The following is a 26,276-nucleotide window of genomic DNA, read 5'->3' as shown; positions in this document are numbered from 1 at the left end:
GAAACGGCATATAATGTTGCGCAGTCAAAGCGGATTAAATTCGTCGTGGCCGGAGCCACCGGCGTGTGGGGTATCCGGCGAAAGGGCGTCTTCGGCCACCTCTTCTACCAGGGGAGTCGTCATCGCAGAGGGATCGTGCTGCCTGATGACCAGCACGGATGCGGCGGTCGAGTTAGAGGCTGCCATGAAACTCCCCACAGGGCCGAGCTCCGGGCAGTCGATCCGGTCAGCGAGGGGCATCACCGGCGCCCTCTGCCCAACTAGAAACAGATTGCATCTCCCCACCCCCTTGATGACTGATACGATTTCCTCCTTCTTTCCTGCCACTTTCTCTTCAAACCTGACCGATCCGTTGGTGCTTGCCGCCACCCTCTCCCGCAATCGGGCAATGCATTCATTATCATTGGACAGCTGGTCTGTGCCCATCTGAATGTTAATGAAGGAGGGGCTTCCAGGTGGTTGGACGAAGCAGAGTACAGTGAGGATGATTCCGGGGTGCTCAGCCATGCGGAGGCCGTAGGCGAGGGCTTCCCGGTCGTCCGAACCGCCAAAGAACAGAACGGTGACGGAGTAGGAAACCTCGCTGGCGGACACCTGGGTGGAGCCGCCAAGGCCTCGGTCAACGAGGATGGCAACGGAGCAAGGGGCGTAGTGGAGGACTCGCTGGTTCACGTGTTGGTATTCGTTGCCAATGGATTCCATAAAGCCGTCAACCAGCAGGGCCTTGTGAAAGGGAAGCAGGATTAGAGCCGCACGCTTTTGATGGGCGCTGGTGACCACGTCCTCGTGGATGGTGTGGAGGTCAGAAATGGCGGTCATGGGCCGGACGGTGACGTGGCTGAGCTGCTGGTAGGCTTGGAACGCGATGACGAGCTGGTCTCCGCCGTTGGTATTGCCGATTGCGCTCTCCTTCTTTTTGTTCCAGAAGGGGAGGCCGTTGCGACGGGCTTTGTGGACCATAAAGATTGCGGATGGGCGCTCCGAGAGCTCCATGAGGTGCATGGCGTAGACAGTAACGCCACGGCGGCGGGTGCCACGGGAGGATTCGATGAGGTTGATGAGGGTCGGGATGTTGCGGCTGCCGTGAAAGCAGGCGAGGATCCGCAACTCGCTCTCCGTGTCGGCACGCTCGATTTTTCGATGCTTGTATGGAGCCGCCTTCCTCGCCGGCTTGTATATCCCCATCACAATCGGCGTCGTTATGAACGTCGTGAACAGAGCCATCATTACCATGATCGCAAATGTCTCGTCATTTAAAACCTGTAATTGGTTCGGTTTCATGAGTCAAAAACCAGTCTTCACGTTTCTTGATTAATTAATTATTTACCTTGCGATCTTTTCCGATGTTCAGGACGATGAGTTCAACGAGGCCTTTGGTGTTCATGAGGAACCCGAGGGTGAGGGCCTCGCGAATGGGGACTTTCATAATGAGGGAAGCGAGGATGGTGCCACCGATCTTGCCCAGACAGGCGTTGAAGATAACTAGAACGAGAAGCGCCCAGGAGGTGCCGTTGCTTATGGTGGCGACGTTAGTTTTGAGGCCGCTGGAGACGAAGTAGAGGGGTAGAAAGAGGCCAGAGATGAGGTCTTCGACTTTCTCGATAAGGATACCAGCGAAAGGACCTTCCTTGGGCATTACAATGCCCACCACAAAGGCCCCGAAGAGGGCATGGATGCCGATGGTGTCGGTAATGAAGCCGGCGGCGAGGACAGTGGTGAGGGTGGCGCATATATAGACTTCCTTAACCGGTTCGCCTTCCAGTGAGTGACGAGCCATCCGCGCGAGAAGAGGGCGAAGGATGAAGGCTGCGATTGCGACAAAGGCAGCGGCGGTGAGGAGTACCCAAAGGGAGACAAGGGGTGAGCGAGAGCCTGAAAGGGCAATGGCGAGAGCGAGGAGGATCCAGGCGGCGACGTCGTTGACAGCAGCGGCGGACATGGCCATGCGGCCTAGGTCGGTGGTGAGAAGCTTGAGCTCGGCAAGGATGCGAGCTAGTACAGGGAAGGCGGTAATGGACAGAGCGACGCCCATGAAGACAAGGAAAGGGGCGCCGCGAACGCCGTCGGCTATGGTGTTGCGGAGGACCACAGACGTGCCGATGCCAAGGAGGAAAGGCAGGGAAATGCCAGCGACGGCGATGGACAGTGCACTCTTGCCGGTGCGGCGGAGGGAGTTGAGGTCGATCTCGAGACCCACCAGGAAGAGAAAAAAGAGCAGGCCGATGTTGGCAAGCGTGTCGAGCACTGTCAAGCTCTGCTTGGGGAATATGGCATTCAGGAACGCTTTGTTGCGGCCCAGCGCCGACGGCCCTAACAGAATGCCACCCTGCAATTACACAGTTGATTGCATCACTATAATCCATCAACATCATCACTATAATCTATCAGCACAAAAAAAAATTCTTGGTTTTATATTAGAATTAATATTACATATAATTTTCAGAATTATATTAATTTTAAATAATTTTCTTTAATTTCTCATAATATATTTTGCATCGCATATATTAACATAATGAGAAAATTCTTGAAAACATAATTAGAAGGTAAGAAATAATCTCTGCAACGTAATTGGAAATTTCTGTAATCAGATGAAGCATTATTATTTGCAAAAACGGATACATTTATATAGCAAATCAATAAAGAATATTTTAAGAAACAGCGGAAGATGACAAAATTCAATTCAATGATCATTAATGGCAATGATGATGATTACGAAGAAAAATTCTCGGTTGAAAGAATAAAGAAGCAGGAAAACTCACAATGACTTCAGCGATGACGCGGGGCTGGTGGAGAGGGCGGAGGAGGAAGGCTAGGGTTCGCGTGAGGACGACGACGAGGCAGATCTGAAGGATCGCTAGCGGCAACGCGAATTCGACCGGGCTGTCACCTTGGAAAAACCCGTTCGAGGTCGCCTTCATCGGTTGCAGACATGTCGAATTCGCCATCGTCGACGTCGCCTCTGAAGATCACAGGAATTAGCGACGATCGATGAATCCAAACAATCTTTTAATTACAAGTTTATGGTTGTTTTGGATGAATCATGTGTGGAAGGATAGATTAATTTATCTCTGTTTTTTTTTTTTAAAATATTATTAATTTATATTTTATATTTAGATAAAATTTATAATCATAAATTATATATCAAATTAACATTATATTTTTACATCTATAAATTATTAGTGTTATATTATTTATAATTAATAAATAGATAAAAGTTGATTTTTGATGATGTATATTTAAAAAATAAAATTAAATAGATAAATAATTAAATATAATTAATCTAAAAATAATCTAATTATTAAACAAATAATTAAAAAAACTGTTTAAAAATAAGGTGATCATGTGGTAGATTACGATGGTGCGTAAATATTTATTTTAAAATTTAAATATGCTATATTTAAATCAATTTTCTTAATTAATATTTTATTGGGGACATTTAGGCCAACAAAGCAAACTCACACACATCTCAATTATGAGAAACTAAAATCTAAAATTCTGGGAGTTGATAACCAAATCTCTCAATTAATCACATCAATTTTTTATGCTGGCATATTTTTTTATTTGTCTTATATTATTCTTTGGAGATTATGACTTTAATTCATATAAATAGCTTTGACCAATGTTGAACATCATTGATGAACTTTAATAGTTTGATAATCAACATATAATTATTATTTAGTAGTCAATTAAAAATACTACAAAAATATAATCTTTCTTTTTCCTAAACCTTGAATTTGTCACAAACTGATAACTAAATTACAAGATTATTATCTTATTGATTATTAGTTGATATGCAACTCATCATCTGAATTAAAAAAGAAAAAAAAGAAAGAAAGAAAAAAAAAACGCAAGCTTATTTTAAGGCTTTGACGAAGGGGTATGGCTCTTTGTTGTGATATTCTTATACGAGGAAGAAATTATTATGTGCAGAGTACTCCGAAAGCACATAAACTCTAATGAAATCAAATAACATGGCTTAATTAGGAATTTTTATTCCGCCAGGTTACCTGATGCAGCTCTACGTCAGGTAGCCAATAAACAGGCGTCACGTGCTCTCACTATTTACCGCGAGGACCGACAACCCGATCCGGAACGGATCCGGGAGTTTTGCGTATTGCTCGGTATTGTTAGGTATTGGTCGATTTTGCTCGAAAAAAACGTAAAATACTATTCTGTGAAGACCAATACCGAGCAATGCCGAACAATACCGAGTAATCTAAGGGTAAAAGCTGTCCAATAAATCTTGTTAGCTATAAATTAAAGATCGTCCAGATCAAAAATGGGTTGTCAAAAAAACCCTCCAAAAGTCAAGGACAGAAATAACTTAACTTCATTATATGATTTTTAAGATCAGGACCATCTTAGCTTGCTTAATTAAACGAGAAATCGAATCAAATGATTTTGAGATTCAAAAGCATTATTAAAAAAAAAAAAACAAAAACTAAAGAAATATTTAATTTTTTTAGCAAGAATATCAACGATTTTTTGATCATTTAATAAAGCTATTCAAGCATAACAAGAATAACGCAAAGCAAAATGCTTATGCCAAATATAAGAATACCAATTAACCTTGGCAAGGCCAGAATAATAATCTAAGTGAAAAAGGTTAAAATGAGGTAAAAGAAACCCATTCAAAGCAATACATGAGCTAGAAGAATCATGAATAAGATTATTAATTAACATAATTAAAAGAAAACTTGTTATGTAAAAACTAAAAAGTCAGAAAATGACCATCTGCCATTCGAAATAACATCCTTAACCAAAATAGAATGTCAGTGAGAGTTAATATTAGGAACTAAATCATGGAAAGATTTGTCATCATACCACGGGTCCCAATAAAATGAAAAGGAGCCATTAGCAGAAATAATAAAAGAAATATTATCCTTCAAAGGCTCCCCATTTAAAATTTGAAGCTTTTGAGGAAGGGGACTTCCAAAGAGAAATATATTTATTATTAACACAGCCAGTCAATAAAGATTCCCCATTTAAAATTCTCCAAATAATAAAACAATGAAAAGCATAGTAAAGAGCGTTGAGGTCGGGAATACCTAAACACCCGAAGCACTTGGGCTTACAAACATCCTTCCAAGAAATAATATGCATTTTCTTAGAATTAGTATTGCCTTGAAAGAGTAAATTAGAGCAAGCTTTTCTAATAAATTTAAGGAAAAACTTGGGTATAATCATACCTCTTATCCAATAAGCAATATAATTTGATCAGATAGAAAACTTAAGAAATTGCAATATTCTATTAGCTTCATGACACTTATTAGACATAAGATCATGACACTCATTAGACATATGATGCCATGGTTAAAATAATGATAGCACTTTCACTCTTTTTGGACACTTGTGGTGCCAAGTATGAAGATTTCCTCTTTCTTAAGCTTCTTATATTTTAAAGGTAAGATATATAATCATAACTCTATAATTTTTTTCAATGTTAGTAGCACATAAATTGTCAATATTTTCATAATTCTATCAATGAAATAGTTACCCATTCCAATGTTATTCATTATTTGCATTTTATGCTTCACATTATTATTATTTGGTGGTTATTGGGAAAAGTTGGTAATTGGAATCATTGCTAATGAAATATTATTTACTGAATGTTTAAATTAGTATTTATTGAAGTGATTTCTTTTCAATTTAAATAATATATTTGGCTTTAAAAATTGAAATTATGTAATGCTATTCTCTTTGAATTTGGATAACATGAATTCTTGTGGGGAGCATGTTTGAACAATTGCATGACTTTATATCCATGTTATTGTTAAAATTTTGATTCGTCTCATCGAGACCTCATTTTCTAATACTTGAAGTTTTTCTTATTTTTTACCAAAAGGGGATGCCAATGTCATTCATTGGCTTTTATTAAAATTTGAATGGTCAAAACAACTTCCTTTTGTGGGCAGGTTGAACGTCTCGAGCGCAGCTTCTCGTGGGAGGCATGACTGCCCTCAACTATCGTGTCACAACAAGAGTCGCAAAATAAAATTTTTCTCATACGAGTGTTCTTTATTGTATTTTTGTGGAAGTTAATCAAACCAAGTTGGTAGTCTGCAAATATGATTAGTTTGGTGTCATTGCCATTGGAGTCTATATGTTTCTTGAATTTCTTCTACTAGTAAAAGCTTCTTTCCTGAATAAGTCTTAATTGTGGTATTCTTTTTCCTATTTATACAATGCATGAGTTGGGGTTACATTAAGAAAGATGATGCATTCATTACTCAAATTTATGATCTATATTACACAATATAAAACTCATATGGTTGAAATCCAATGAATTTTGCTTATGCTTATGTTATCTTTTTTTAATTTTGTTATTATATATTCTTATGTTTTGTTATAGGCTCATTCATCTGTGAAAGATTTTTCTAATAAATTATTCTGGTCTATCTTAATTCAATTTACATGAATTTTTTCTGATTGCTACTAACTATTTGTCTTTCTAATTAAGGTCATTCACTATTGTTTGCATGATAAAATTATGCTCTTGTATGTAATGCTTTATGATAAGCTTATTTTTTTTGTTTTGAGTAACTAATTTAATCATGTGATTGATGCTATATTGATTTGAATAAATCAATCAATTAGAAACCCTTAGGTTATACATAAGCCTACTTTTTTTATTTTTCATCTAATTTTAATTAGCGTATTGCAGTGATAATAGAAGTTTATATGCCTATTGATTATATATAAAACATCTATATGTATGTTCAGATTGACACGTTAAATAAATGACTCAGGAATTTTCGAACTGTTTATTAAATGGGTCAGATTTGGATTGATCTGCCAATTAGATTTGGACATGAAATGACTAATTTAAATTATTTTAATCTTAATTTTAAATTTTTAGTATAATTGTCTTATTTTTATTAATTAATTTAAAATTTATTATTTTTAAAAAATCAAACGTATTACTAGGTTGGGTTCGCATAATTTGGATTGCTAGGTCAGGTTCAAGTCTTTATTTTTGATCCGTCTATTAAGATGATCGTGTTTGAATTGATCGGATTCAAATCAGTCAAATTTGACTAGGACACAAACCCTAAACTCATTGTGCATTTAGGTGCCCTAATTTAATCCTTTTAAACTATTTTTTATTTACTTTCCTGTGCTCAATTCAACCCATACTATCGGCCCGTTGTAGCGCTTATCCATCAGTCTGATTAGGATAGAATTAATGGGGTAGCCAAAGGCCAAAGACCACAGGCTTCGTCGCGTCGTCAGAGATTAGGGAGAAGGGCGGGAAGGCGACTTCTAATGAAGCTCATCTAATCTGCCTGAGAGATACGAAGCAGCGATGCAAATGGCGACGGATCTGAGCATCTCCAGTAGATTTGGTTTTTCTTTACTTCGACATTTCTCCCATGGGAGTAGGAGACATAGGTTTGCGGCGAAGACAAAGGCAGAGCTCCAATCCACCGTTGAGGTTTCCGGCCATTCTGCGGCACCGGCTCGTACCGCCGCTGTTCAGGTTCACAGAGTCACCGTCAACGACCGGCAGCGGGGGGTTGTACACCAGTTCCTCGTCCCCGAGGTAAAAGGAATTCAATCATTCTATTGTTCGATATCAAAAGTTCCGCCGAATTTGGGATTCTTTCCGGAGTGACCTTTTTTTTAGCGCTTTTTGAGGGAAATGTGTAGGAAGCTTGGATAGTTAAACTGCCTTGTGCTTTTTGATTACAGGACCAATACATTCTGCACACGGCCGAGTCACAGGAAATTTCCCTTCCATTTGCTTGCAGACATGGTACTGCTCTCCTGCGCTTGAGATGACCTTACACTTTATCCTACTGTTTTCCAGTCGGGCACCAAGAATGTATTATTTCACAGAAAATCTGTATTTGTTTGGTGTGTTCTGCGATCACTTTTGAGGCAAGATGGAAATCTCACTGGGATTCGTTTGAGTGATTGAGGTCAGAAAGCACGTGTTCAAAAATGGGCGAAATTTGTTAAATGTAACTTTTGAATGGATGCAGTTAGAAATCAACATTAGCTTTAAACTCTACATACGTCTCAAAATACTCTCAAAATTTATGGTTTTATATTTTAGAAAAATGTTATGGTTTTATTTTCACACATAATGAGTAAAAATTAAGTCTTCATTTTAAAACATGCTTTATATTTACAATAGAGCAAATGAACCCTTAGATGAATCATCATCATCAATTGTCCTTAGATTAATATTGTTTGCAATGAAGACTTGTGAAGATTTAAATATTTACTTGTTGCACTTAAATTATTGAAAAAAAAACAAGAAGAAAATTTATATAATTTTAATGCTAAATTAAATATATTTGAAATATCGTCAAAGTTCTTACTGTCAAAATGTGTGCAAGCATTGCCCTTTAGGATTGTTCCGTCGCTTATAGAATAGGCCTTAATGCAATTTTAACTAATGGTAGCCCTCTAGGATGATATGGTTCTTGTCACATGCCATACATTAATTAGCTCGGGGCATAAGAGCCTCTTGTAGTGTGTGAAGTAGTTTAACATGTATTCTGTTGAGATTTGAAGTGTTGAGATCCTTCAATTAGTAATCCAAGTAGGAGGCTTTAGGTTCTCAATGACCATGGGGGACACATTGTGGTGGTCTTGAGGTTGTTCATGAAATTAAACTTTGTCATGTAAGTGTCAACTGGATGGCTCCGGTTGCCAATAAGCTTTATTAGGAGGATCTTTTTGTTGGTGTAGGTGTTGTTGATAAGACCAAGAAGTTGTTTAATATTCTCTTAGAAATTAATGCTTTGAATCTAGAAATGTGCATTCTGCTTCAAGCTTGAACTTGAGAGCCTCAAACTTGAATAGGCGGAAGTATGACTATGTGAGTTGACCATTGCAGGAATCCACATTGTTTTAGTTGTTTGCAACTACACATCTCAATTCCTTAATGTAATACAAAATATAGGGATCTAGAGAGTGGAGGAAAATACCTCAACAATGATAATGATCCGGTGGATCGAATAGAGATTGTCAAGAATCACTTGTTTGTGGTTAAGGATTGTGGATGTGTAATTTAAGAGCACATCAAAGAGGAGGATATTGCATGCAAGAAGTTTACAATGATACTTGAAATGAAATTATTGAGCTTGTTTGCCTATGAGGATCTTGTGGTAGCGTAGCCAAAATGACATGAACTAAGTAATCATTTAACGTACTTCACCATCGCATGAAATCTAGCTTTTAAAGAAAGTATTCTTTGCCATTGTGACTCTATTATGATGTGTCGCTAGAAGGGTGTCCACTGCAATAAGAGGAGACCTCTTTTTTTTTTTTTCCTTTGAATTGAGTTTAGGTAGAAAGCGACGATGTGGATAATAAGGGCAAGGGGCATTTAGCAGTAGGATTGGGTGGGTACCAAGGCAAGGTTAACTTTTAGGGTTGTTAGTCTCTGTTGTGGTGACGACATATTGCTGTGTTGTTGTAAGGGTGCCCACGGCAGTATGAGAGAATCTTCCTCTCTTTTTCTCTGAATTAAGCTTTAGTAGAAGGCGGCAATGTGGATAAAAGGGAGGGAACACTTTGAGTAGTAGGAGTAGATGAATCTTCACTTAATGAAGGAGAAAATGACTTCTTCCTTAGCACAAGATAAAGGAATAAATGTTCTCTTAATTGGCATGTATCCACAGAGGAAACTTAACCATACATTTAGATGAATAAAACTTGTAATACTCAGACTTATGAGAGGGAATTGAGATTCCTGTAGATAAGGAAAGATCAAATTCTGCAATATTCTGTTTCTAATACACAAAGAAATATTTAAAAAACCAATCTGCATAACTATCCCCCACATATTTTAAAGACAAATTACTATATTAAAAATGCAATCTATAAATGTGAGTGCCTTTTGGTCTTATGACCTAACACATAGAACCAAAAGAATTGATTCATGAGAATTTGTGAAAGCAAGATCTTGAATAACATTCTTATCACTCATATTACATTTTTAAAAATATGTTTTCAACACATCTAGTATATATTTTGACTCTCTACCAATTATGGATTAATAATAGTTCCAGAAAACCCTAGTTTTTATGAAAAACGATGCTACTTTCACAATTGGAGAAATCATCTAAAAAAGATTACGAAGATCGTTAAGACCATTGGTCAACCTTTTCATTGCAATTTTACACCTAACACCAAGGGATGTACTCAATATCTTCTGTTGAATTATTTGTTTGCTCCTATTATTATTAATTTTATTATTTGCCTTAGATATTGTAGCCTGGCAACTGACACGCAGAGACACAAGTGTTACTAGCCTTTTTGATAAAAATATATTTGTTAAGAATTAGTCCACTCAATGTCTGTACCTTCATTTTCTAAGGCAAGGATCTTGAATTTCATAATGTTGCTAGTGAAATTGATCCTCCTCTGAAATTAAATGCATTGCCTCAAATGTACTTATTCTTCTTTCAATCTATACAATCAAATATTTAAGTTCCCTACTTAAAATAAACAAATGATCCTGATTCAAGTGACTCTAATATTTTTGTAAATTTTTTTAGAATTCATTATGAATTTTTGAAAACCTTCTTAAGACTTCTAAAAGTTTCTAGAAGGCCCAAAAGCTTCCAAAAGAATTAGAGAATATTCTAGAGGATGAGCACAAATTTCATTTTCAAATCACACCTAAGGAGGGATAAGCTACTTTATTAACCTTCTAAAAATTCAAATTCCACTGAATGTAGGGGTTGAAAGAAAGTTGTTTCCATGATTGTATTATATTGCAATTAAAAAATCCTTTAATTACCCCCTTTTGGCCAAATATGCAAGGTTGCTTGGATATGATTTATCTTTTTTCTTAGATTCTAAATTTGATTCTTTAAATCTTGGTTGGTTTGTTTGTTAAAATGTGGAATTATATTGTATAGTACTAATTATAGGATATGTTTATTTATTATTAATCCAAATTAATAAGATTTTTTCTATTCTCTCACTTGGTTGAACGCTCTTTCTTTCTTTACATACTTGAGTTTTCTATTTCTACCCGCTCTGCTCTCTCCTTTCTTTTGTATTTCTACTTCCAAGGTGAAGGGGATTTTGAAAGACTGCTCTAAGGGGACTTAAGAATCAAATGAAAATAAGAGAGGGCAATCGCAAACATAAATCCATCGAGTTTCTTTAAGATTGGTGTAATCTAAACTTATGTTTAATATGTAAGTAATCTTTGTACTGGCTAGGTTAAATTCTACTCTCTTTCTCTCATTGGCATGGAAGACAACTTTTGATTGAGGATTGATTGAGACCCTAGTTGTTACTAAGTTGACAATCCTATGTTGGTTACCAATTGCCAAAGGAAATCCATCAAGGTTCTTCACAATTGGTACAATCTAAGCCTATCTTAAATTTGCATTTAATCCTTGAGTTGGCTAGATTCTAAATCTACTCTCTCTTTTTCTCATTGACTTGGACGATAACTTTCTATTAATGATTGATTGAGGCCCTAGATTCTAATAACTTGATAATCACCTCTAGATTGTAATCTAAATATCTAATAGACTACATCTAGGGATTTATATGGTTTGTCTGGATAGACCAAAAATTCAAATTGGACCTATCTTGTTTGTTCGATTGAGTTTGATTTTCAAATTATCAGTTTGGTTATTAGTTTTAGTTTTAGCTTTTTTTTTTTTTGGTTTTTTCTTTTTGGTTCGATTCTTATTTTCATAAAAAAAATCAAACTAATTGAAAGCCAAATTATATCAGGATTTTCATTTGTATATTGTTGTTGGCCTTGTTTATTAGGTTATTGTTGATTCAAAATGGAGTCTTTTATTTTCAATTTGTAATTTTCTTGATTGACCATCATGTAATGTCCAATGAACATAGTGATTTTATCCATTTAATTTCAGTTCATATGATATTAGCTCTAAAATCATGCCGAAACTATAAAAAAAAGATGTTCTAAAAATTGTTTGATCAATTCATGTTTTTCTTAGAACCAAAGCTTATTCAGCTATTTTGTGAATTGGACCAACCAAATCGATCAAATTCATAACCTTTATTACATCATTGTCATGGGAAGGATTGAATTGGAGCAATAATGCAATTCATCCTATAAGTGTGATTGCCTCAAATTACCATGTAAACCAACTACCTAAGAATCTGTCTTTTGGTCCCATTCATTAGGGAGGTGAACATTGATCTTCCTTTATGAATTTGGATCATAAATGGGTATTGAAGCACATTTGCTAGATAAAACAAGTATCACCGCCATGGTTAAAATCATCAACAACATAGGGAGAACATATGGCTAGTTAGAAGGCATCATTTGGCCAGAGGCATAGGGATGCTACCACCTTTACTTGTGGCAAGGGTTTTCTATTTCTTGAGGAAGATGATGAGATGATTGATATAATCCATTTGAAGATGATAATGACTAGCCATTAGATGACAAGTGGAGCTATCTTTCTTTGATAAATATTATTGATGTTAATAGGGAGACAATTGGATTGAAACTATGGAGACATACTTTTATTTCTACATATATAAGCCCGCACATATGATTGCATTTTCATGTCTCATTTCTTTCACAAGCTCTCAAAACCCAAGTATTACAATTTATCTTGAAAATCATGGTCATAATTTAATGATTAGTGAAAGCTAAACTGCATCCCATCAGCCATGAAGATGATAAGTGCATATGATGCAACAATAAAGAGAAAGACCTAGCAATCTGTTCAACATTATATTTTATGAAGTTTTTTATATGGTTGCTTAAGATACTCTAGTGATAGTTGAACTCATTCTAGTGACATTAGTTGTAGATGTTAGTTTTAAATTCATTTCAATTGAAGGGAGAAAAACTCAAGTTTTGCTGGCCTTAAGATAAGAAAAATAAGCATTAAATAAGCGAGAGCAAAGAAAATAGGGGTGAAAAGATTATTATAGGCCTTATTGTACTCAGTGGAAACTTATCTAGCATAACAATCAAAATTGTAGGAAACTTCATTTAGAACTTTGAAAAAGAATGATGTTGGAAAGGAGCAAGTTATGACTATTATTTCTTATGATTGGTGGAGTATATCGAGCAGGTCCAATATCATACTTATGTCACAAAAACTTGTGGATGACTAAAGATAAGGAGGATTTGCTTAGATTTGATTTATAATGCAAGTGTAGATAATTATGACTTTAGTCATCTTTAACTTAGAGAACTAGAAGAAGTTGATTGTTGGGACATCAAATTTAAAATAGATGTTTAGATTAAAAATGCATATGCAAATCCATACACATTATGATGGATTTCAAAAGGAGCAATTAAGATTATATGACTGTGTGCCTTTAGTTTTTCAACCACCTATCATTTTATGAATGAGATAATTGGTAATAATGTTCCTTTAGATATCAATCACATTATTTTTAAGAATCTATACTTTTGAAAATGAGATGTTATTTATCATAGCATGTTGCAAAAATGACATATTTCCAAAGATGACATGACTTGTGTTAAAAAGTGCTTCTCCCTTCTTTTTCTAAGTTTTTGGAGCTTGTGCCTATTGAGAAGGGCAATAGGATGTTGCATACTAGTTTATGATTTGTAGTACTTCTCTTACAAGAAAAGATTATACATCTACCATGTGTTTTACATATTTCTACCATGCTAGAATTTTCAAAGATTCAATAGATTAACAAATTTTTGTAGATAATCTTAAAGTGTTCAAGGAGGTAAAAGGCTTGCCTCCTATAAGTGCTATAGAACACAAGTTGCTATTAGCATAAGAAGCTCTTTTACCATATTAGATATTATGCCGATACTTTTATGTGGAGAGTGAGGTCAAAAGGTATATGAGGGATTTATTGGAGAAAGGAGTCATGCAGACCAGTTATTCACAATGTGCCTTATTAATTATGTTGGTATGTAAAAAATATGACTATTGTCAAAATAAGCATTGGCTACAAATGATCGAGCATAATCACGAAAAAAAAATCCATTATCCATGATGGACTACAATAACCTAAATACTTCTCCAAACTAAACATGAAGTTAGGTTACTATTATATCCAGGTATTGTAGCTGGACGCTTACTGCTTTGAAAACTTGCCTAGGGCTATTTAAGTGGCTTGTGATATACTTTAGACTTTAACGCGTCAACAACTTTTATGAGTTCGATGAATGAGGTAATTTGACCGTTAACTCTGTTGACCTCGTTTTCGCTCACATTTTTCTTAAGCGCGTTCGATTAATTTAGTTGAGCCTCGTTGAACCCAATTTGCGCTCCAGGCGACTCGAGTTGAGTCGAATTGGACCCGATGAAGTTTGGTTAAGTTCAGTCAAGGTGGAAGGAAAATGATGAAGAAGAACTTGTGGCGAAAGAGAGATCGATAAAGTGTCGGTGTTGTTAACAAAAAAGAAGTGGGTCCATGCTTCATCATTGCTAGTACAGTGAAGCAGGAAAAGGTGAAGTAGGAGAGCTCCTGATGTAGAACGGGTAGGGAAGTAGTGGCAAGAACAAACTCCAAGCGCCTTCCCGAAAAACCTGAAATAATTCCTTCTAGAAATCTGAAATATCTTTCAGAAATTTGCTGCAGCTTTGGGAGGAAGAGGGCTTGATATTGTATGAATTTGGAGAGCTTCTAGTGGAGGAATTCCCACGTAATGGTCTTGGAAAATTCGGCCAGCAGATTCCGCTTTTGGAAATCTTTTTAAAGGGGTAAATCTGCACTTATGGAGAGATTTCAAAAGCCAATTAATTTGGGGAGGGAGCCGGCTGTAATGGAGAGATTTTCTTCAGGTTTTAATATTCAAAACCTGAGAAAATCTTCAGCAGAGGGTGGCGTGTGGGCCTTGAGATTTTCGGAATTATTTCCAATAAGTGGAAGACTCTTTGCAGGAGGAATTGTGGGCAGGATTTGGTGGAGAAAAACAAGGCAAGAGCTTGAGATAATACAGCCAGCAGTGAGTTATGATGGAAGTTAATTCCCAAAGTAAAAGGAGGTGTTTTAGGAAAGATTTGAGCGGTGGTTAATGTAGCCAGCAGGAGGTAGAGAGGGAAAATAGGGATTTAATTCCATAATACACTCTCAGTTTTGGGAAGGAAATAAAGAGGTGGAGCTGTGAGGGATTAACGGCTTGGGATTTAATTAATGCTAGAGAATAAAAAATGGAAAATCCTTTGGATTTTGAATCTGTAACAGAGGTTTGAAATTCAAATAGTAATTTGGTGTTTTAAAGCTCTTAGATTCGAATTTAGGAGTTATGAAAGTGAGACAAAAAAAATCAGATTTTGAATTCAAATTTCAAAATCGATTTCAATTAAGCACTTTCCAAAAATAGATGAACCAAATTAGGAAAGAATTTGAAATTTGAATTTGAATAATTTCAAATTCAAATTAATCCCTAAATTAACCCAACCAAATTAGGAAATCCCAAAGAGGGTGGGAGGAGTTCGGCTGGCGACTAATGAGGTGGAGTCGGCGGCATGGTGGAAAAAGGAGACGACGACTTGGAGATGGAGAAGATGAAGGTAGACGTAGGTAGAGAATGAAGATGAAAACTAGGAACAATAAAAGGAACAAAAACAAAGATAGAAGATAAAAACGAAAGAGAGAACATAAAAACCGCGAGCCTTGGACTTTTTCGAAGACTGACTGGTGATCCGTTTGCCCTCTCCAAGGGACTTCAAATCACGAGCCCAGACCCATCCTGCGGCTGGTGAAGACTTCGATTCCTCTCATAGGAATCTCACTTAACGCTCTCTCACAAGAAGAACACAAGTGTGAAAAACAATTTTTCATCTCAATCATTCATCCCCTATTACAATAGCTTAATGCCCAATATATAGGTCACAACATGAGAAAATCAAAAATTACAAAAATGCCCCTTGGGCCATAACACTTACATAAACTATCCTAGGGGTAAAATATGAAATACATTAATTAAGAACTAAAATGCAGAAAATAACTCATAATTTGATAATTTAAATAATGGCTGTTGATTTACGACGCCGCCTGTGATAGATGCGCCAAATCTTCGTACTGATGTTCGCAGCAGCTCCCATAATTGTAGAGGAAATGTTGTGGCGGCTAGGACTTGAGGGCAAAATTTTGAGATGTTGTCGCAACTAATGCTTGAGGGTAAGGCTTGGGATAGTTTGCAAATATTTTGAGGCTTTTGCTTTAGGGTTTATTTTTATGTAAAAATTTTAAACATTATATTTTAACCCTCATAATATATGCACTTATAAAATATACCAAATAGTTTTTTTTTTTCTTTATAAATGAACAACTTGTCAAGCCAACGAGCCATGTCATCCTCAACTTGAACTCAGCTAGTTTATGGTTTGAGCTTGATTCATTGGTTTGATAAGCTGAACTCATGAGCTCATAAATGATCCAACCTCAAACTTATGAGTTTGGCTCGACTTGTACTCTTCATGTGGAGGATCCTCAAGTGAAGATAAGATTGTTTATGTGCATATGAGATTATTTAGCCTAAGTTTTTTTATTAATGGGTGTCCATTCACCAATATATTGGGTTTATTTTGGGCCTTTGTTTTACCACCACCTAACAATGTGTATCTGTCATCTCTTTCGTTAGCAAGAAGAAATTTGCTGATTGGTGCTGCTAAGATTTACTACATATGTTGTAGTAAAAAAATCGATGGTGATGATTGGAGAAGTTTTTCTGGCATATGAAATTATTTAATACCTTTCTGAGAAGTACACAAAATTAACTTTCTTGGACCATAATAACCGAGTAGCTGCATGAATGCTGTTGTACTCTGACCTTTGCTCTTACTAATTTATCTGTACTAATTTTTTTGAATGTTCTGTTAGATTTACCATTATCTAAGCACTGGGTAATTGAATGATGGAATGACATGGTTTTTCCTTTGTTCTAAGCTCCAAAGAATCTCGCTCTCTATTATATTAATTTCTTGTTTGCCATTGATGATCAATATTTTTTTTATACGTTTTAAAATCTGAATGCTTCTCACTTTGTCCACAACAACACAACAACAACAACATCAAGCCTTTATCCCACTACGTGGGGTCGGCTACATAAATATTTTTTCTATCTCAAGTTGCAGAAATCTGAATGCTTATCACTTTGTCCCATATTTATAAAACCAGTCAATCTTCAATTCAACTTACGGTAGCTTCATGCTACTTATGCAGGTTGTTGTACTAGCTGTGCTGTTAGAGTGAAATCGGGAAAGATTAGACAACCAGAGGCACTTGGGATTTCTGCAGAACTGAAATCTAAGGTTCACATGGTTTATTTTTCCAAAGAAGCTCCTCTAAAGATCTCATAATAATTTCTAAATTTTCATAAAATAGCCCACATGTATAATAGGATACCTATTATGAATGAGCTCCATGCTTGAAATCTACGGTCACATAGTTTATCTTTCCAAAGTAGCTCCTCTAAAGATCTCATAATAGTTTCTAAAGTTTCATAAAAGAGCCTACACGTCTAATATGATTCCTATTATCCAGTTTGAAGTTAGAACACATGTTTTGAAAAATAGTTAAATTTTTTAAATCCATCATTTTGTTTGATATAATTAAAAGCTAATATTGATTTCAATCTCTACAAACTAGTGAAAAAAAAAAAATCTCTACAAACTAGTGAGAATTTTATTTTCATACATGTTTGTATGAAAATAAATATTCATTTTCTAAGTCATATTTTTTATTTACAAGTTAAAGACCTATGAGTAATTTAGTTTCTTATTTAAATTTATTGTATTATTATCAGATTAGATAATACAGAGTTTAAGATGGTTTGTTGACCTAATCGCTTTCAACGTTAAGAGTTTGTGCATTGATTAAATATGATATATACTGCAAAATTATCGTATTTTAGTTTGATGTAAATTTGAGTGATATCTTTGCAGGTCCGTTTTCATGTTCAAAAGCCATGCAATGAGAAAAGCATTGTTCATAAACTTCCATCAAGATTTATTTGTTCATAAACTTCTATCAAGATTTATGTTAAAAAAAATAGTGATCCTTGTTAAAGTAAAACCTCATATGATATTTTTATATGTCATAGCTTATTGACGAGCAACTAGTCAAGGTTAAGTCCATGTCCAAAGGCAAGATTCTAAGATATTCATCTGTAAATGAAAGATAGTTCTGTAGTACTTTCTGCAACCTTATGCATTTACTAATATATATGTCACACCTGGGTTTAGATGTTGGTGCTCCCGACGTGGTAAATGGTAAGCAAAATATGTTTTTTTGCTTAAACAAAAAAAAAAAAATTATATGCACATTATGTAATAGAATAAGTAAATAAGAGTAAAAAAAATAAAAAATCTTTCATTCCATTACCATAAATCAAAATGATACTACATCAATAAAATTGAAACAACACATAAAAGGAGCACTAAAAGAAGTACCTGCTGAATTAAACCTACTTAACTCTCTAAAGAAAATACGAATGACTCACTAAAATTTAAAATAGTAAATATATTCTATTACTGATAAATCTAATCTGATGATGGTCCACCAAACACTCCAGTGGGATCTTCTATGGGAAAACTTAATTACTAGTGAGTTTGGGAATTTAAACTCAGTAAGTAATTCCTATCTACTAAATCATAAATGACAAGGAGATAAGTATGCAACATGAACAACCAAAAAGGGGAAGAGTAACTGCATAACAACAAATAATCAATATTTCAATGTGTAAATGAAATATTTTATAGTTCCTACAAGGCTATAATAAATTTTAGTGTGATGATATTACAAATGTGTATGTTAAACCCATTAATGCAATTTTATTCAAATGTATTCATATGCACTCATGTTAGATATCATTGTATCTCAGTATGACTTATCAATCATTTATCTTTTTTAGCACATATATGTTTATACACACACACAAACACCCTATTCCAGGAAGGTACACACTAAATCAAGAAAATTTAAGGATTTCGTATAGAGTCGGCACTTTGTGGACCTCTTGACCCGGTTAGCCAATATCCAAAAAAGATTTTGTCTACCTATATATCATTGTATACATACATATAATTTTTATATTTCTCATGAGTAAAATGCTTGGTTAGAAAATATTAGAAATGACTTTTTTATTAGATTTAGATGAGAATTTGATTCTTAACAGGACACAATGGAGAAAAAGGATTCATGTAGCCGACCCAACATAGTGGGATAAAGACTTGTTGTTGTTGTTGTATGAGTAAGTTTTCAACATGTATTATATAGTCAATATGGGGATTACAAACTATATAACCAATATATTTTGTAGGAATATTATTTATTGCATTTAATAAAATTAACGTTTATGACACTAGATTCTTTGGTAAGAGTCTGCACACAATATATCAAGGCAAATTGGTTCTATTATATGATAATGTCATTATGGACAATAAAGAAGATCTACTAGACTTGCGTAGAAACAAATAAATATTAAAAATATGATTGATAACTTATAATATCTAGAAACTTAGATACAAACAACAATGATAACATCCATACTAAAAAAAGTTATATTTGTTCTTTAATAAATAATAGTCACTTCAAGACGAATGATATAAGATTCCACTTTATGTGAAATCTAACTAATAAAGTTGAATCAAATTAAACTCGAATGTCCTATAAATAAAAAATTTAAGTTAATATCTAAACCATATTAAGGAGCAAATATGCAAAATGTAAGGTTTAATCTGCTCAAATTAAATGCATATAATGAAGATTATTAGTTGAGCATAAACACTCTAAGTTGCAATATAACTGAGTTTAACAAAATAGACTTCTATAATCTATATGATCTTAACCATGTTGTTTTCCTTAAAAAATAAATCGGATAAACTTAAACCTTTGCTTAAGATAATTAAATACACAAAATAAAGTACCCAAATAAAATATAAACTAATTTAATCAATATTTAACGGTGGTTCTTATGAAAGAGTTCAATTGCATTTAAAGGTGAATTAATTTGTCGATATATTTATGTGAATTGAAAATGACAGGAAGTAGGGGAGAAAAAGAAAACTAACTATTGTTGGCATACTTCAATTGGAGTAGGAAGACTGAGAAAGTTTTACTGTTCATTGAATCGTCAAAGGTTGTGGCTAGGTTTTCAAAAGAAGGTTTGACGGTGGTGTTTGGGGGAAGGTCTGAGAATGAGAGGGACAGAGAAAGATGAGGGAGGGTCAGCGGCTGTGAGAGGGAGTATGGTTGATAGATAAATGATGCCCTAACATCAGCTGCCTTAAATGGCGAAAGGAAGGTCGCAGGCGGGAGAATCACATAGGGGCGTAATTGCGTGATTTGCCCGATTGGAGGTGGTCTGTTGTGTGAAGGGCTGTTCGGGGTTCGGTGTTGCCTACATCTTGCCACCGATTCTAAAAATTCACATTTTTTCATAAATGCAAATGGGACATGGATATCCCACTTTGTTAATATTACAACTAAAATACCAATTCATTTTTTGTATTCGTGGTGGGAATCCTGTTTGCATTTAATTAGTTGAAAATTTATTATAGAAAAAGTCAACTTGTTTTGTCATTCGAATTTGAATCAATAAAATAGGAAAAAAACTTGTTTTGTCATTCGATTATTGAAGTACATTAATAGTTACATTAGACAGAAATTCAAATTAATTATTTTTTAGCACACAAAATAGAGCGAAAGGACCACTTTGTTGTGAATATAACAGTCAAATATACTTCTTTTCTTAATGATTATCTTTCTAAAAGCATTGCTGTAATTTTTTGCATACCTTAAAGGATTTGAAAATTCTAATTACACCATGGTTTTCAAAAATATATTTTCTATTTTATACTTCACGAAAGTGGTGCAGTAGTTACTTATTTTTAGAGGTCTTAATGCAAAAAATTTAAAAAATCAATATTGAAAATTGGATTGCGTAGTGCTGCCTTTTTTACTTTTCATAGGTACTAAAGTTTCGTCTTTGAAATGAGTGCATCGAGCATATTATGCACTCACGATTAAATGTACTAAATTGAATCTCTTCGTGCAATCCAAGGGTTTTCAACCACTTTTTTTAATCTTTTTTCTTAGCTTTGCTGGTGTATAAGATTTGTGTTGCTTAATATATGTATGGAAGAGATAGTGGTGATGGATCCTTGATTCTTTCTTCATCTTTTTTCTTCTTAAAGATGCCTAGTTATGACCTGGCTTGAAAAGGTTGAACAATTTAATGGCATTCCAGATATAATTATGAAAAGGGATTGTCTTTGTGTTTTTACTAACCACAGAAAAATAAATTTTGAATACCTTTTAATGATGCATTATTGAATTGTCGATGCCACCTGTTGATTTTCCCAATGTTTTACAGAGGGATTTTGGTTTTTCCTTATACTATTGAAAATGTGACCACTTACAAAATATAGAGATTTATGGATCTAGCTGACTTGGTTTTTAATGGACCTGAAATTCCTGTTCATTGTTTTCTTATAGCAAATTGTTTGATCTTTTTCTTGAAATATATATATATATATATATAATTAGATGTTGTTGAAATATCTCTTCATAGTGATAGATGCAATCAATAAGTTTGTTAACTTCAAAATAATCCATATACATATATATATATATATATATATATATATTTGTTTTTGAATGAAATAAAAAGGTTGGAGGGTATCAGACATGCTATGAGCCTAGTTTTTTATTCAAATGCCAAATGGGCTTTGCCTTTTTTCCCATTTAATGAATTATGGTATTTAATCCTTGCAGGGGTATGCTTTGCTTTGTGTTGGCTTTCCTTCTTCTGATATTGAAGTTGAAACTCAGGATGAGGATGAGGTATTCCTTTTAACTCCTTTTAACAAATTTAAGTTTTTTTTTTTTTTTTCATCAAAGTCCCAGGAGTTTGATGAGACGTTCAAATGCATATCAATAACATCGCATAAAATACTAGAATGTGACTCATGAAGTACGATATCCTATTCTTTTCAGGTTTACTGGCTCCAGTTTGGTCGGTACTTTGCGAGAGGACCTATTGTAAGCCTTCCACTCCTCTTTCTCAAAGCACAAAAAACATGAACGCTTTATTTCAAACTCTTTTTACTTAGAACAGTGCACGACTCACCCAAACTTCTACACCAGGCCAACACTTAGAAGTTGTATGGGTTTTTGTTTTTTATTTTTATTTATTTTTAATTATTTATATTGATATGAAATAAAATATATTTGGCTTTTGAAAAAATTATTATTTTGTTTATTTATGAGTTAGAGGCGGCTGTGCCCGACGAGGCAATGTCAACGACATGATCACTAGTGATGGCGGTAGCCGGTGTTGGTGGTGGCCCGTGGTAATAGTTATTTTTTAAAATATTAAAACTATTTAAAATCTATTTTTGAGTGTTTTAAAAAATAAATATAAATAAGTTAAAAGCACTTTAAACAAACATTTTTTTTAATTAAAAACAAAATATTGATCCCAAACAGTCGCTTAATTATGATCACAAATACATAGTGCATTTAGATCCCCACCCATTTTCTATTAGAACCTAGTGTCAAAATTTGAGTAAAACATTACTTCTGTTACTATTACATTTGCATTGATTTTTTTTTAAAACATTATACGTTGTATGACACAACTGTATTGCATTCTTCCCATATAATATTATGGTGTTGATGTTTGTCTGTGATGAGTAGAATTAGCATCAAGATCGTTGAAACTGTATCTATCTTATCAGGATCATAGAGGTTAGAGGGAGGGGTAAATTTAAATATTCACAAATTAGATAAAGAGAATAAAATTTACATTAATATCTCGGTAAAGTAGATTAAAGATCACGAGATTCCAAGAAATTGTGATGAAAAGATTGTTAATCTATAATGACATCTCAGATCCTATTCTCTAAAGGTCTTTTCCTTAAAAAAATTCCTGGAAAAAAAAAAAAAACTTGAAAACATAGAAGTCAGATCCCCATTTATAAATATATCATGTTTAGATTCATAGGCTTGATTGTACTAACAACTATTGCAGATGGGGTAGTCTTGTATTGGAATGATTATTACGCGCGTAGTTACTGTTCACCACTGCGTTTTTACTGCACTTTTGTTGTTTACATTCACAAAATCAAACGTTTTTTTGTGTGCATCTCTCCTCATATTGATGTAGCTGATTGCAAATTTTTGCCTCGATGATTATCATTTTCGGTTTTGACTTCTTTGCTCTAGCCAACTAGAACAACTTACGGGTACCTCTGGCCGTGTAATAATGGCCGAAAAGCTAAAATCGAGTTCCTGTATTTCGATATCGGTGGCAGTTTGCCTTATTTAATATGATTTTTATTGACTTTTCAACCAATTTTCTTAGCAACTTATAGTAATGGCTTAATCCAATGAACCGTTTAGTCTATATTTCCATTGGTCCAAGACATTAGACTTGAAACAATTGTGGCCCAATCCTTGCTGAATTGACTTGATCAACACAGCTGATAAAGATGACTATAAGCTCATAGTCTATTGGGGTGCACCCATTTTTCTATTCTATGGTTGTATCTGGTATTAAAAAATGGGTGAGTAAAATATTAATCTTCTCACTATAGTATTAACACTTGTCTTAACATGCTGTGCGGTATAGAACTACTTCACTGCATTCTCCTAGTACAATTTTTCATGGTGATGCTTATCAGCGATGGGCAGATATATCGTCAGGATAATCTGCTTGTTTGAGCTTTAGCAATTTCCTTTTGTTTCTTATACAAGATAGCCTTTTTTCTAAAAAAAGATGAAGGTTTCGTTTGGGACGGCTTTCTTACTGCTTTTTAAAGCAATTTTTTAATACAAAAAATTTTTGTATTAAAAAACTACTTTTGAAAGTATTAAGTTTTGTTTGGGACAAATTTTTTATTGCTTTGTAAACTTGTTCTAGAGAAAGTACATTTTTAAAGTTGTTGAAAGCAACTTCCTAGTACAAATTTTTTTTGAAAGTAATGAAAAAGGAGCAGTCAAATGAAAATTTTGATTGCGATCTTAAATGCAAAGCAGTAAAAAAGTAGCCCCAAATGAAGGCTAAATTTAACTTGCAACTCCTGCAATACTTCATTCGGCATGTCTTTTGTATTCCTCATCTCTATGCTTATGTATATGCTTCCTTGTTTTCAGGAAAGGGATGACTATGCACTGGAGCTGGCAATGGGAGATGAGTAACGACGAACTAAGTTTGTAGCCTATACTGCTTAAAAGTGGCTCGTTTCATGTCGCATGATCTGTTGGATTCCAAGTCACTTCACATCTAAGTGTTGTATTGTTTTTCTTTTTTATTGCATTCCATGATCAATTATTAGGGAGAAAACTTATTTTTTAGATGCCTGAACATTTTAATGCTATTTTATAGTTCATCTTAATTTATAAATTACCCGAGTTGAGTCGAGTTAGAGCTATTTTTTATTTGAGTTTGAGTTCGAGTTTGACAAATAATAAAGTTCTAGCTTGATCTTAATTTATTAGTTTGAATATATGAAATAAAAAAAAAAGATAATTTTGATCATATTATAATAAAATAATAATAAATTATAGGATCTATAAAAAAATCACTAGAGATCAAGAAAATGAAAGAATTTAATTTAAATTTTTTTTTTATTTTATAAATTTGTACTTAAATTATTATATTAGAGGCATTTGGAGCTACAACATACCCAATCTTGAGGAAGATGTATGCATCGATGTGGAATCCAATAGTGTTCTCCCATACAGGTCGCAGTAGAAGTGTCTTCTCTTCTTTTTTAGCAGATGCATCCCACCTAAACTACCTGTTACATGCTTTAACTTACAGGCTATAAACAGCAGGCAATAGAGAAAAGATAGAGAGAATACTTGTTTGTGCTTATTGTATAAAAGAGTGTATATGAAGATTAAGGAGAAGGTGCCGTTGTAGCCGGATGATGTTTGCAGCAGCTGCAGCGAGGGCTCTGTATTCAGCATCAATGGAATGAGCCACAATTGAATTCTTCCTTATAGCCCATGAAATGAGAGTTCAGCCCTGAAAGGAGCAGTGACCTGTTGTAGATCGACGAGTTGAGGGGCCACTTGTCCAGTCAAAATCAGAGTATGAGCTTAGTTGAAGCGGGCCATTGGTTATGGGTAGTCTGTATATTACTGAGCCTTTAAGGTAACAAAGTTGGTGTTTGAGAAGCAGAGAGTGTTCTGGTAGAGGATTGTTCATATGTTTATCAGTAGTTTTTTGCTTCCAAAACATCTTCTCTTAAGCCTGAAGAAGGTTAGGGAGGTTTTTGGAATCTTGGACCAAATTCAAATTAAGATCATTAGGCTCATGCATATAAGTATTCTCTGTCAGCATAATTTTTCCACAATAGCAAGGATATTAGAAACATATTCTTGAAAATATTTTTATTACACCAATTAATTTTGTATTTTAAATATTTCATCATAAGCCAAATCCTTAATATACCCCCATAAGACTTATCAGGGTGAAGAGGAGAAACCCTAAATTATCCTGAACTACACTTAAAAATTTCGAATAAAGAAACCACATATTTTAAATTCTAAAAAAGAGGAGGAGATAGTGAGAAAAAAGGGTTCTACTCAAATGTTTCATATGGGTGTGATGAAAGATAGAAATTCATTGATCATTAAAAAGAGTATGATAAAGCCTTTGCCAGAGATTATTGTAATTCCAAGTAAAATTACTCTTAGTAAAACAAATATCAATTAAACTTCAATTAAGAATCATATTGTTGAGTTCATCCATAGCAAGAGCATTAGGAATGCCCACATCCCTCCTAATCTGTCATCTGGGGTCAAATCAAGCATAGAGGAGAAATTAGGAAGTTGCTCCCAAAGTCTCCTTCAAATAAACCTAATAGAAGAATCATAAACAAAGGAAGCAACACATATAAAATTATATAATTCAATAGTCGAATTTCGTGATTGCTCAAAATTAAAAATAAAATCAATTTTGACAGGGCAATTTAAAAAAAAGATACAAAATTTATTAGAATAGTTCCCATAACTAGATTTAAAAAATAGTGCTTTTCTAGTAGACATAAGTTTATCAATAGAAAATAAATGTTCAATCACAACTAACATCAAAATGTTATAAATCCTATAAATATTCTTGGCCCTAATTCTAGTAGAGGGGCAACCAATACTCCTAACATTTCAAATAAGAGATATAAATATTAGGGGAGAATTGGAGATTTTGACATCTCTTAATCATTGGGGATTGAAGCAAAACATTTTTAAATGCATTGTATTTATTTTTAGCAGCTTTAAGTGAAACCATCATTTTTATTCCAAAAAATCTTCATCATGTTTTTTTCCCATAAAAGAAGAGGTATCCATGAAAATCACAA

The 26,276-nt window shown here is 34.4% G+C and overlaps 2 protein-coding genes across 3 annotated transcripts; one reads left to right on the top strand and one right to left on the bottom strand.

Moving 5' to 3' along the window:
• Positions 1 to 2,941, bottom strand: LOC110104648 (cation/H(+) antiporter 19-like). Its single transcript, XM_020833841.2, has 3 exons — positions 2,760 to 2,941; positions 1,328 to 2,326; positions 1 to 1,260 (listed from the first exon to the last, which is right to left on the bottom strand). The coding sequence occupies exons 1-3, from the start codon at positions 2,916 to 2,918 to the stop codon at positions 25 to 27; spliced, it is 2,394 nt and encodes a 797-aa protein (XP_020689500.2). The 5' UTR covers positions 2,919 to 2,941; the 3' UTR covers positions 1 to 24.
• A 4,237-nt stretch (positions 2,942 to 7,178) lies between these two features.
• Positions 7,179 to 25,113, top strand: LOC110104636 (ferredoxin C 2, chloroplastic). 2 transcript variants are annotated; one of them, XM_028698193.1, is made up of 7 exons: positions 7,179 to 7,543; positions 7,693 to 7,756; positions 17,131 to 17,219; positions 21,685 to 21,753; positions 21,907 to 21,951; positions 24,067 to 24,122; positions 24,737 to 25,113. In XM_028698193.1, exons 1-6 carry the CDS (start codon positions 7,307 to 7,309, stop codon positions 24,109 to 24,111), a joined length of 549 nt encoding a protein of 182 aa, XP_028554026.1. In that variant the 5' UTR covers positions 7,179 to 7,306; the 3' UTR covers positions 24,112 to 24,122; positions 24,737 to 25,113. The 2 variants fall into 2 exon arrangements, with proteins under 2 accessions (XP_028554026.1, XP_020689484.1); XM_020833825.2 differs by lacking the exon at positions 24,737 to 25,113 and having other exon boundaries at positions 7,180 to 7,543; positions 24,067 to 24,338.
• The last annotated feature ends 1,163 nt before the right edge of the window (positions 25,114 to 26,276 follow it).

The sequence above is a fragment of the Dendrobium catenatum genome, unplaced genomic scaffold (genome assembly GCF_001605985.2).
Source record: "Dendrobium catenatum unplaced genomic scaffold, ASM160598v2 fragScaff_scaffold_1056, whole genome shotgun sequence".
Taxonomy (NCBI): Eukaryota; Viridiplantae; Streptophyta; class Magnoliopsida; order Asparagales; family Orchidaceae; genus Dendrobium; species Dendrobium catenatum.
The sequence above is the reverse complement of the archived record's forward strand: the minus strand, read 5'-3'. Positions and strand labels throughout refer to the sequence as shown.

Bases quoted from the DNA above. Each gene is read 5' to 3' on its own strand.
- LOC110104636 (XM_028698193.1), top strand. From the start codon at position 7,307: ATGCAAATGGCGACGGATCTGAGCATCTCCAGTAGATTTGGTTTTTCT. The intron at 7,544-7,692 runs GTAAAAGGAATT...TTTTGATTACAG, and splicing joins ACCAGTTCCTCGTCCCCGAG to GACCAATACATTCTGCACAC. The intron at 21,952-24,066 runs GTAAGCCTTCCA...CCTTGTTTTCAG, and splicing joins ACTTTGCGAGAGGACCTATT to GAAAGGGATGACTATGCACT.
- LOC110104648 (XM_020833841.2), bottom strand. From the start codon at position 2,918: ATGAAGGCGACCTCGAACGGGTTTTTCCAAGGTGACAGCCCGGTCGAA. The intron at 2,327-2,759 runs GTGAGTTTTCCT...GTGTAATTGCAG, and splicing joins GCGTCATCGCTGAAGTCATT to GGTGGCATTCTGTTAGGGCC. The intron at 1,261-1,327 runs GTAAATAATTAA...AACCAATTACAG, and splicing joins ACATCGGAAAAGATCGCAAG to GTTTTAAATGACGAGACATT.